We start from the raw sequence: 13,277 nt of genomic DNA on the forward strand, positions 1-13,277 counted from the left end.
GATGCACCAATGTTAGATTCCTCCTGCAAGCAAACACCACGTGTATTAAGGAGATGATCATCCAACATCAACTTTGTTGGGGCGGCCATGTCATCCAGATGTCCAATTCCAGACTCCCGAAGCAAATGTTATTCTCCCAACTCAGCCAAGGCGTACATTTAAGAGGAGGGCAGAGAAAACGCTTCAGGGATGTCCTCAAGGCCAACTTCAAAAAATGCAACACTGATGTCAACTCATGGGAGACTATTGCCCAGGACCTCCCCAGTTGGAGGAAATGTCTGCTGCAGGGATCTCGGTACTTTGAAACCTCATGACAACAAAAGGAGATGGATGGAAAGCAGGAGCAGCAGAAACAGCATGTCGCAGACCAAATCAAGAATCCAGAGCAACCCACCCCACATGCAAACACACATCCAACCTGCAATAGAGTCTGTTGATCCTGGATAGGTCTTGTCAGCTGTCTTTGGACACACGGATAAAACTGTCATGGAAGACAATCATCCTCAACTGCTAGGGATTGCCAAAGAAGAAGAAGAAGAAATGCCCCATAACCTTATGGAGAGGATACAGAAATAATGTCTACATTGTTGGAGATTTAAATATTGGTATTAAAACAGATGCATATAAAGGCGAAGTGAACCAAAGCAAATGACATTCCAGTGTTTTTACAAGGTGACCTAATCAGGGAACTCAATGTAGTCACTCTTTGGAAGGACCAGTATGTAACTGCAAGTATATTGTGTTGTAACATGGCCATGAGAATCTCTCATCACCATCACAAAAAAAGATTCCTGAGGACCTGCCCCCATATGTAGTTTTATACTTTTTTAAATCTTCTGGTAATAAGCAGATTTAAGTCAAGATTCTGATCTGTATCCTAGGGGTACATGCAGATATTTGCTATACCTGATCTATGTTTGTTCAGTGAACTTTAAGCCCCACGATCGTCAATCAGCTCCAGCTTGTATACCCATTCACTGATTCCAGGAGCCACATTGGGAATGAGTCTATGCAAGTAAGTTGTGGGGAGGAGAGGGGAGGATCAGGAGGGTTGTCCATCCTGGGATGAGAAGGGAGCTAAAAATAGAGTCCGGGTTTGGGGGGTAGTAGGAAGAGGACCCAGGGCTCAGGTGAGCAGCTGAGCTTTCCGAGCCTATGTCAGCACTCCAAGCGTGCAGACTTTCAATAGATCTGGCTAATCTGTTCCCAGTCTAACTTAGTTCACCTCCTCAGGTGAACAAAGTTAGATCAGGCCAGATATTTATTTTATGTTATTTTTTTTTGCCCAATCCAAACTCCCTGAACATCTGTACAGATTAGCACTTAGATCGACCTAACGCTAGTTAGGTCGATCTAAGTGTAACATCTGCACATACCCTATAAGTCCTAATAGAAACACCTTCAGCATACACAGTTACAGTCCCTTCCCTTTCTCAGTGAAAGTATCTTGCTAGCTTGACACCATGTTGTCATGGCTTTCAGTGAAATGCCACTTACTCTATCAAACACAATAGTCCTGTGACCTTGCCGGGCCTCCATTCCCAAAGTCAATACAATCTTTCTCATTTAATTGGAAATGGTGTGCTGTTCGCTTGATTGAGTACCTACTTCTTAAGAAAGGAGAAATACTAGTGTTTTCTGAAGGAAACCTACAAAGAAATAAAGGTGTGTGTAAGAACCATTTACAGCTTTGGTTACAATTGTCTTCATTACTAAAAACTCTGAAAAGAGCAGTGTTTTTGTAGGTGGATAGATCACGCAAGTCAATGTCCACTCCCCTACTTGATGTAGTATTTGGTAGAAGAGTGCTCCAGGATCCCTTAAGTTCCTTTTCAGTTCTACAGGTGTACGTACATGCCTCCTTACTTGGGAATATTTCCTGCTGTTCTTACATATTAAGCAGCTTGAAACAGAAGGATGTGAGCCTGCAGGAGATCCTCAAATTTCATCAAGGTCTCTTATAAATGGCATTAGCTGAATTGCTTCTCAGCTTCTAAAATGTTGTTGTTTTGGAAAGCTCTTTCTTGCGGTGATCCTCAAACAAGGATTAGAATAGATTTTATGTCTCCAGTTGCTATGGAGACTAGGAACACCCACTGTCTAACACTGAGTGTCCTAAAATGAAAATTCATAGGTAAGACTGTCGACAGCAATCCTCCATTGTAATTATCAGATGGTTATTTCTTAACCATTCTGTAATGGTCTCTGTTCAGGAGGGGTGGGGGGGTTTTGGACAGAGAACCCCTTATATCCTTTATGATATCTTCTTATTGCTGGAAGGAAGAGTGACAGGAAAGATTTTCTGTAGATGATGACCCCAGTTCTCATCCTAGAAGTTACTCTTTTACAAATGCAAGTTCATAAGATTTGGACAAGATGATGCCAAGGTGCAATGGAAATGATCCATTTCAGTTTTTTCCTGCAACGAGGGAAAAACAAAGAAAGGTATAATCAACGGATGTGGTGATGCAAGAAAAAATCACCAAAAAAAGGGTTGTAGCTTTGTATTGTTTTTAATGCAAGACTACCTTTGCTGTTGGCTGTAGTTTTAAGTTAAAATAGTGTGTCAGTGTTAAGCTTGATTTTCCCCCCCCCCCCCCAGTATTGACATTTTTTTTTTTTATATAATTTTGTTATTTAAATATTGTTTTTTAAATGCATTTGCTTAAACTGTGTATGCTTTTAGGACACCAGGTTACCATAGAAACTGTTAGTTAAAATTCCTTATGAGCATCGTAATAATAGATTTTCAGATGAAAGCTCACCTCTTCCTTTAAGGCCTTGAATATATCTGGCAGCTTCCAAGTGATCAAAAAAAAACAAAAGAATGGGCTGCAGGGTTTGAATATGTTTTTTATTTCAGAAGAAATGCACTGGATACTGCATTCTTAGGACATCTTTAATAGTGAGATGTGAATTCAGCTCAAGTAAATGTATCCAAGCTCACTTGCTTACAGGTAGCAATAAAGGTGCAGCAACACAGATCTCAGCACAAACTATGCAGGCCATTCCAGGGCTCTGAGTAGCTGAAGTCCTTTCTATAGCATCTACTGCTATCAATACTGAAACTAGCTAGATGAAAGCTAGCTCAGGTAAATTTTCATGTTTCCCAGTCATGCCTGTTGAATGCAGCATAGGCGTATTAGTTAAATTATTAACAATACGGAGAGTCTTGATTATGGCAAGGACATGGTACGGCATACATGAACTTACTAATGTCATTCAGAAATTCATAAATATTAGGGTCGGAAGGGACCTCAATAGATCATCAAGTCCGACCCCCTGCATAGGCAGGAAAGAGTGCTGGGTTCAGATGACCCCAGCCAGATACCCATCTAACCTCCTCTTGAAGACCCCCAGGGTAGGGGAGAGCACCACCTCCCTTGGGAGCCCAGTTCAGATTTTGGCCATTCGAACTGTGAAGAAGTTCCTGTGAAAATGCAGCATCACTTTCACACAAGCAAAGCAGCTTGGATGCTCCTTCTTCAGGTCACTGCTTTCATGCCTGTCTGTCTCTTTCTCTTACTTGTATAAATGGAATTTCTTGTTAAGACCATGTTCCTGAGCTGTCATGAGGAATTAATGCCATCATACAGTCTTGATTATTAAGAGTACAGAAGGCAACCTACTCTGGGGGGGGTGTGTGTGTAAATAAATAAATAAAGTTTGTGTGTGTGTTAGGCCTATGTGAAGCGGCTAGTATTCACTTTGGATTCGGATTCAGCCAATTTCGGGCACAGTGATTCTATTCGGTGATTCAAATCGCTGTCCCAAATCTGATTCAGAGATGCGGCCGTGGCTGAATCTCCGAACTGAATATGCTCCATCCTCTGCCCACCCTCCCAGCTCCCTGCTCTTGAAAATTTTTTTTTTTTTTTTTAAAGCCCTGGACTCTCTGGCTGCTGCCAGGCATGTGAGGTGATCCCTGCTGCTCCACGGTGCCCCATGCTGCATGGGGGGCTTTGCCATGAGCCCCCCCCAACTCCTGCCCACTCTCCCAGCCCCTGCCATGGCTGTCCTGCCTGGCCCCAGCTCTATTTAAAAAAAAAAAAAAAAAGCCCCGCACTTACCAGCCCCTCCCAAATTGGGGAGGGCGATCCCCGCTGCCCCCCATTTCCCTGTGCTGCAGGGGCAGGGCTCTCATATGAGCCCCCAGAAGCCCTGATGGCTTCTGCAGCAGATGAGTGGGGGCTTTTTTTTAAAGAGCCAGGAGCTGGGCCAGGTGGGGCAGCCATGAGAGGGCCTGGGAGGGCAGGCAGGGGCCAGGGGGCACTCAGGGGAACTGGGGGAGCAGGCAGGGGATGGGGCCTGGCAGGGGTCCCCCCCATGATCCTCTCCCCCCTCCTCCAGCCCCCCCCACCCCATACTTAGCAGCATGAAGTCTGGGTCCAGCTCCTTGCGATGGCAAGTGGGGACTGCCTCAGTCTCCGAAGCTCTCTAAATCTTTTCTGAATTAATTCAGACTTTTTTATTGGTCTCCTGATTTGATTTGGATTCAGAGATTTGGCTGCCAAATTGGGCTGAATCTCCTTCAAATCAAATAAGCACCCAAAGCTTTGCACAGCCTGTGTGTGTGTGTGTGTGTTATTTTTAACTGTCCTGTTCCGCAAAGACAAGGACCAGATCCTCAAGTTTTTGTGTTCTTACACATCTCAAATGCCTACTGGCCCACTGAGTTCAGAGGAACCTATTATCTCTATTAATTAACCTGTCTTGATCCCAAGCTAGTTATAATGTAAGTAGCAGTTAATCCCTTTTCCAGTTTTATTTGTTTACTGCTATTGCTTCAAGTGATTTTCCTTGCGCTGAAAAACTATATAGAAGTATAAAAATGTAAATATAAAAATGTGTTATTTTTATTAATAAAATATAATATTGACAAATAGGAAGCATGACCTTTGGGTTGCTGTGATCAGATATGGCTTGAATGCATCATTTTTATTGAGGTTATGAATCAATTGAGCTGATAAGTTCTGTACTAAATAGGAGTGTAAGAGAGAGGCATTCTTATTTATCTCTTTGCTTAGGAGAAATTTTGACCTGTTTTTTAAAATAAAACCAAATGTCAGCAAAATAAATAGAGTTATGGATGCTGTAGTTTGTACCTGAAATCGAAAATGAGACCATTCTTTTTTTTTTAAAATGTAATTACCTGTAATCAAACTTTACATCTTCAAAACTCAAAAGCACCACTAAGTACACAAAAATCAGTTCCCAAAGACATGTAGAGTTTTTTTAGAGCTACAGATTAAACCATTGTACAGTATTTGCAGACTGTAATCACATTAACAGCTTTAAGGTTTGGTTTCTGTTAAGGTGGAACAAAAAAGGGTACAAGTTCTCCATCAGAGATTAGCTGGATAATGAGTTGGGTGTTTATATTCAGTTCAGATTTCTCAGAACACATCAGTCCTTTTCCATTTTGATTTCATGTCCTTCTATGGCCTGAGAAGTTATATTTCTAACGTGTCTACATTTAGAATTATAGTTTTTAATAAAGAACATTATTTAACTGTTCTTTTCTTAGGGGTTTGAAGAGATGTTGTAGACATTTCTAAGACTGATTACAAAGGATAGTCTACATGCTGTTTTCAAAAATAACCCACTGCCTGCCACATGTGGCTTGGTATTGGCTTGGCACTAGCTAAAAGCTGTAGTTAGATTTTATCTTTGGGGTAGAGAAAACAGGGTGACAAATCATAGCCCCAAAGAGTTGCATGCCAGACATCTCAGTTGCTTTACCTGTACATTTGATTTCATTACTGTTTGAGCTGCATTTTGTCTGAAATTGTAAGTTCTTTCTAATAAGGGCCAAGGCACTTATGGAAATATGTTTGTCTGACTGTTGTAAGAGTCTCTGCTGAAACACACAAATAACTGGCTTATTTATAAACAGTCCAAACAGGATTTCTTCAGCGCTGGTTTTAGAGAGCTTGGGCATAGGATTTAGTCTCAGTGATCCATCACTTTTTATGTTGCCTCTAGCTATGATTTCAAACTAGATTTCTTTCTTGAATAATTGTGGGGTTGTTTGGGGGCAGGGGTCGTCTTATCTAATCTGGGTTTCAAGAAACCCAAAGTCAGTGGAGTTCTTGGCTACTGAACCATACCAAATGCTAGGTATCAGGCAGTAGAAATCAGTTTTGTACTGGCACTAACATGTTTCATCTTTTTTTTTTTTTGCATGGGGCTAGAAATGAATGCTTTGGCAAAAATGGATCCAACGATGCCACCTAAACCACTCAGTTTAGAAAGAAAGTTGCCAGAAAACTGAAGGAAGTGGTTACATGGTTTCCAAATCTTCCTGAAAGCTAGTGGTAATAGGGAGAAATGCTGTTATGTGAGGAAGGCCCAATAGTATTTGTGTTTTGCAAAAAGTTCCAGTGGGAGCATAAAGAAGAATCAAAACTTCTGGACAATGTTATTAAAATGTTAAGGAATATTTTGATCCTGTTGGGAATGTTCCTTGAGAGAGAACAGTTTCTTAAAGAAAACTGCCAAAGAATGTTTTTTCTAATTTTTTTCTATAGTCATTAACTTATTGCCCTTTTAATGAAACCAAGTACAGGAAATTTGAAAAGTTTAATGACAAACTAATTATCATATTTACCCAAATCTAAGACAACTTTGTATTTAAAATGACACCCTTCTCCCCCCTCCCCCCCAATTATTAGATTCTACACATGGAAAAATTTAAATGTGTTAACATTTTACATGTGTAGAATATAATTAGTGGAAGGTTGTTTGGGTCTCAAACAGCTGCAGTGGGGAAAGCAGCATCAGGGAGAGAGGGACCCCCCAACAGCAAGCCCCCTTCCCCACTGCGTGAGCTCACCTCAGCCTGGAACAGGTGGCAACTCAGTTCTGGCTTTGGCTCTAGGGCTGGGGCAGAGCCACCACCTGCCCCGGCCCAGTACCTAAATTTAAGACAAGACTCCCCCCATGTGGTGGGGGGGTGCATCTTGGATTCAAGCAAATACAGTAATTCTTTGACATTTAGCTGATGTTCATGCTAAAAAAAAAACACGATTGTGCATGACTTTTGTAAAGGACAGTGGTTAGTGGAAAACTGCTGCCAAATGAGTTTTAGGAGGCTGTGAAAGAACTATACTAGCTAATAAAAAAGTCCTATACAAAGTCATAAAGGCAGAGGATAAACAGACAGCTGAGATTGGATTGAATTTGTTTATAATAAATATGGAGTTAAGAAAACACTAGAAAAAAGGGTACAGGGATTCTGGTGTGAGGCATGAGATAAGGCAGTTGATTTGTAGAAGTCTGTTGCTCTCAACATAAGAGTGAAAAAAATAGGAGCACCAAATACTTGAATGAAAATAAAGCAGGCAGTGAAGGTAAGGCCGGGTGGCACCTTAGGCCCCACCTACATGTTACACTTAAGATATAATTAACCAGTTAATCACCTCTTAAGTTGTGACCAAGCTACACATTCAATCAGTTAATGGTGTGATAAAACAAGGAATAAGCTGCAAAAAAATATGTAATAATTGTGGCTCATTCTTATCATGGCACTAACTGAACGTGTGGCCAGGTACTCCCCTTTGACTGGGAGCCTGGTCAGCTGATGGGGCTGGTAGCCACAACAGCAGCAGTGCACTGCCACAGGTGGGAGTCTTGCAGCTAAAGTTAATAACTCTCAGAGCTTCATCAACAGGACTCCCAGCCTCAGGAGCACGTGAGGTGCTGCTGCAGCTGCAAGCCCTGTCAGCTGCAGGACTGCCAGCTATGGGAACTCACTACTGGCCAGTGCAGGGGCAGCCTGGAGTCATGATCCTGGGTTCCCCCTGCACCAGCCATGAGTATATGGTTGGATTCACAGTCATACCTCCTGCCATGCCCATGCAACATGGCAGGAGGCATGATTGTGTGGATCAAGTGTCAAATCCTATTACACCTTTCCTTGGAGCCTAACTTGTACAGAAAGGCATGGACATTGGTAGGCAACAATCTGATTCATCAGATGCTGATGGAATAAGATGCTAGCATTTTACGAAACATCTTTGTTAAATTTAACATCTGGTCAGCTCTTCAATGAGATTATGACAGTCAGTGAAGTTAATACTTCTCAGAGTCATTATTTTGGAAAGATGGCCATTTACACCAGGTTCATAGTAGGAAGATAGATATCTTTAGAGATTTGGAGATCTTGAAGAGCCACATGATTTGCATAATCTCATCATGCAGGAAATGCATAGTCTAGCCATGGTATGTTTACTGCATCTGCAGTATGCAAAGATTTCAAGTTGCTCTGAGTTTTTCAAGTAATATTTTAGTAAACAAGGTACAATGACCATTGAAAAATCCTGATCCAGCACACACTTGCAAAGTGGAGTCCCCTCAGAAAAGTAAAGTTATGTAATTTAGATTTGTAATTTTAGATTTAAAATATGCAATTTTAGATTTAAGGCTGAAGTTCATGTGGTAGTCAGAAATTATTCCCTTTCTAGAACTGGTCTGCCTTAGCTTTGTACAGCAAAAAAAAAGCTAAAGATTGGGTATGACCCACCAGTGTTCCCTTAGTACATATAAAGAGAAAACAGCCAGAAGTGATTTTAGTTAGCTCCGACTTTGAGTTAAAAAATTGTCCAACAAAAGGAAAATTATTTCATCATCTATTTATATACTAACAGAAAGTTGTATATTTACCATTGTTACAAAGTGAGTCACTTTAGAAAATAAGATAAATTTAAGACACATATTTTTAAATATAGTATTTACTTACTAATTTTTGAAAGCCAAAAAAATTGCATAGGAAGAACTAAATATCAATTTGAATTAATTTACCAAGAACTGTACACTTAGTATCTTCACAATTCAACCATCTATATTGTATCATAAAATGAATTTTTCTAATTCTTTTCTTTCAATAAAATATGGATTTTAAAAAAAAATTTCAAGGTAAGTAATGTTTCAGTTTTTCTTTGTAAATCTGACTGAGTTTCATTTAGTTTATATTTTTAAAAATCTATTGACTTGTATTAAGTGTTTCTTTGGTACATTACCAAGGGTATCTTTTTAGTGGATCAATTAGTAAGTAACTCAAGTTTATAATTTGGGAAATGCTTAAGATAAAGATCTAGAGAAGCACTAGATGCTTCTTAGGACCGCAGGTTGAACATCCAGAACGTAATGCTGTTTGCTGCCTGTTGTCAAGATGGATGGATTGATTGATTGATTGATGGATGGCTGGGCTAGGAGGCACCTTAAAATCAACATAGTATTAGACTCCTAGTAGAGAGTGTTAATCCTTTGAATTGAGAATTTATAAAGCAACGAAGCAGCTGCTGATACTTTTTTAAAAAGAGAAGTAAGACAACATGACAACTTATGGCAGGATGGCAGAAGTGAACTGAAGATCTGACCTAAAAGATTGCATGGCTAATTATGTTGTGACCATTATGGGCACAAACAGAAGTGCCAGGTCCCTGCTGTAACTCAGAATGCATTGCAGGAATTGTTCCGAGTTTCAATAATCCCCTGGGACCAAACAGAAGTTCATTATTGGTTCTAATGGGGAGGGGAATCTAGCTGCTGGCTGTGAGCCTACAGCTGGTTTCCCCTAGCAACAGCCCCTCTGCCCTCCCAGCCTGTCCCTGTTTTCAGAATGGGAGGGGGGAAAGGGAGCAGAGGAAGCTCATTCTAGGGATTCCCCAGTCAGCTCTAGAGGGTGAGGTGGGTGAATTGGAGATTCCCACCTGCTCCATCCTCCACAGGTGCTGGAAAAACCCCAGACCAGACTCCATCTACTCCATTTCCTCCTCCCATTCTGAAAATAGCAACAGGCTGGGAGGCAGCCCAGACACAAGTTACAGAAGACACTATGTTTTGAAACGTCTTCATCTGAACCCACATGTAATGTTTCAAAACATAGAATGAGGGTTCAGACTTTCACCCAGTCATTTTTTAGCAATCTTCAGCCATACACTTTATTTGGTCATGTGTATACAGTCTACTTTCTGTGGCCAGATGAGGCAGAAATTGTCACTTCCGTCTGTGCCCTAGGACAGCATGCATGTAGGTTATACCAGAAAGCAAATTGATCATACAAAGTTAACTTTTTAAAAATTATATTTTATAGGTGTGGAATAATGAGTGTATAAATTTTAAATGCATTCAAATCACTGCAGAAGAAATCTTATGAAAGTTTATATTTCACTTTTGTTATCTTCTTGGAGTCAGTGGCTAATACTTTGTATAATATCCTGTTAATTCTTATCTGTAAAAGTTGGTTTAATGTTATTGCTTACTAACTTTCAGATTTAAAGAGGTAAACAGGTTTTATATCAGCTGTGACCTAAGTTGTGTTACATTGTGACCAATTTGTTTGAAAATCATGCAGTTACAATTTCCCCGTTAGATAATCCACAGTGCTTCCATTACATTGATGAAAACAGCTTTAATTGTTTTTTTTTAATTGAATAGTGAATTCTTGAGATTTTATTTTAATAGGTCTTACTACCCTGTAATATATTTGAACACGTAGGCCCCTGCCAGACGTGCAGGTAAAGGCACAATAGTCTGAGGCACAATCCCACAATCACTGCTCCTGCCATGCTGCATGTACATGGCAGGAGGCATGATTATACAATCATGCATCAGATTCCATCGAGCCTTAATTTTCATGCAGGATCTGGTATTGATTTCAGGCTCCCCCAGCACCAGCAAGTAGCAAGCTCCCAGCCACAATGCGCACCATGTGATCCTGCAGCTGGGAGTCCTGTCAGCTGATCTGGGCTCCCAGCTGTGGGGATGCATCATGCCATTAATTGAACATGTGACAAGGTGCACCTCCATGACTAGGAGCCCCATCAGCTGACACGGCTCCCAACCACAGGGGAGCACCGTGGTCTCCTGCAGCTGTGAGCCTTGTCAGCTGATCTTGGCTTCCAGTCACTGGAGTGTATGGTTCTCCCCCATGGTTGGGAGGAGGCACACCTGACTGCATGTTAAATTAATTTCATGATAGGAACCAACCACAAAGTTATTACGCACTTTTTGTGGAAAAACGTGTGGCCTATTCTGTGTTTTATGACACCGTTAATGGCTTTAGTGTGTGGCCAGGTTACAACTTAAGACGTGATTAACTGGTTAATCACATATTAAGTGTAATGTGCAGCAGGGAGCATAGAGAACATTTTTCAGAGGATCCAAATGATACACTAGCTTAGGTTTGTGCTTAGTTTGAAATAAAGTGCTTTAAGATCCCTATGTAAAATACCTATATGCTATAATGTATTATACTTTAATGTAGCTTTAAATATAAGATGTGTGAATCTGTAATAAAAAAATCTTGTAAGTTAATTTTCTGTCCTGGAAATCAGATATTAAGATACGCTGATAATCCATCTATTAATATTTTAGATGTTGCACATTTAATTTCCCAACACATTACTGTAATTCTAACCATTAATCCATGTGATAAGCAGCACAGATATATGATACACATAACATGCAAAAAGTAATTTACAAAAAAATATAGGCATTGTATCTCCTTCAGCCTCTTGCAGTCTAGTTTTATATTTAAGAAATAATCCTCGGTAACCTAAATTAAGTTGTTATAATTACATAACGGATATATTAGAATTAATCACAGAAGCACATTTGAACAGTTTCTTGCATGGAAGAAAGAGTTAGGGTACCAGGTTCTGGGAAAAAGGAAATGAAACCAAAAAATATGACACATAAAATTCATAATGTTTTAAATATTGTGTAATATATACCACTATTATCAGTTACCATCCTTCATGTGTTTACACATTAAGCTGACACAGTGAGATCAGTATCACGAGTTTTCTAGAGAAACGCTGTTTCTTTAACTGACTGTAGCTATCCGTCTCACCTGAGCTTGCAAGAGCAAGCAACCAAGGATCTGTAACAAGATGATAATCATGTGAGAAAAAGAGAGGGGTAGAAAAAAAGGGAGAGGCATTGGTGAAAGCACATCCCCCAGAAGCTGTCATTTAAGGCTCTTTTTTTTTTTAAAAACCTGATTCTGTCAGCAGGGATTTTAGCTGTGCGTCGATGTTTAGAAAACCAAGATTGTTCTAAGTCACAACTTGCTTGCCATAGTGTATCTGGTATTTTTATGCTACTATGTTGCTGCTTTACACCTTTTTAATTTCCTTCTTAGAATCAATCTACCGACGTGGAGCCAGAAGATGGAGGAAGCTGTACCGAGTGAATGGGCATCTGTTTCAAGCCAAACGTTTTAACAGAGTGAGTACTGCTGCTGAAAATACTGGGTTTTTTAGTAATGCTCTGCAGTTATTGTTTTTCTCAGTATATGCTCTTCCTGTATTTAGAGCAGGGGAAAGAAAAAGAAAATCAAGATGCTTTTTCATATGAATGTTGTATTATTCAAAGCATAAAGACCAGAAAAACTCAGGAGTCTTTGAATTATTTAGAGTCTTGGGTGGAGTCAACAGCTTACAGTTAATAGACATTTTTCCTTTTAAAATCTCATAACAGCCATTTTTGTGTACATTTTAACATGCATTTTCAGCTCAGCTTCTCTCCACAAGCTGCCTTGCATTGTTATGATTGTTTATAAGTATAATTATTATCCTTAGTGCTTTCTTGTCATTGTTCATATAGATGATGATGATGATGATTATTATTATTAAGAGTCTTAATATGCTGTCTTAAAATGCTTGGAACTTTAATTAGCATATAATCTAATTGTGGGGGGAAAAACTGGTTTATTGAAGACAAAATTGTTGTGTTAGCCAAGATACAACAGTATTTAGGGACTGACTTCACAAAAGCAAAAGCACCTAGCTTTAAGACTCAGACTCCTCCTTAACCCAGCTCATTGTGCCAGAGTATTCCAGCACATATACTGGATCCAAGGTACACTTTTAGAATTCCCTAAAATCCTGTATATAATGAGGTAGGTTAATTTTTTTAGGTTCAGCACTGACGTTTCTTTTATAGTCATGTTATCAGGATTTGCTATTATTTGGAAAGATTTTGTTTGTGGTATTCTAGAAAAAATATATATCACATCACATGTAATAAAAAAAATAGAAGCCCCCGAGTCTCGCCCCTAGGTCAGTGAAAATGGAAATGAAATTCATATATTGGTAATGTACATTTACTCTGTATACTGTGCAGTATACCAGCCCATAGGCTGGTTTCTGTGCTTAATACATAACTGAATACATGGTGAAAATGTTTAACTTTGAAGCAATCATGAATGTATATTATCACTTACATTTTAACTAGAAGTCCATATTAGTGTCATTTAATGAAATGACACT

The 13,277-nt window shown here is 39.7% G+C and overlaps 1 protein-coding gene across 3 annotated transcripts in view; it reads left to right on the forward strand.

Annotated features, from left to right (window-relative positions):
* The window catches only part of PRKCZ (protein kinase C zeta), a 214,881-nt gene that overhangs the window by 133,241 nt on the left and 68,363 nt on the right, over positions 1 to 13,277 (forward strand). For all 3 annotated transcript variants that reach the window (XM_006265119.4, XM_059716597.1, XM_019493969.2), the window contains one exon: positions 12,149 to 12,234. In XM_006265119.4, the coding sequence (XP_006265181.1) occupies positions 12,149 to 12,234 (86 nt within the window). The remainder of the gene's footprint in view (positions 1 to 12,148; positions 12,235 to 13,277) is intronic.

This window comes from Alligator mississippiensis, chromosome 13 (genome assembly GCF_030867095.1).
Source record: "Alligator mississippiensis isolate rAllMis1 chromosome 13, rAllMis1, whole genome shotgun sequence".
Lineage (NCBI taxonomy): Eukaryota > Metazoa > Chordata > Crocodylia > Alligatoridae > Alligator > Alligator mississippiensis.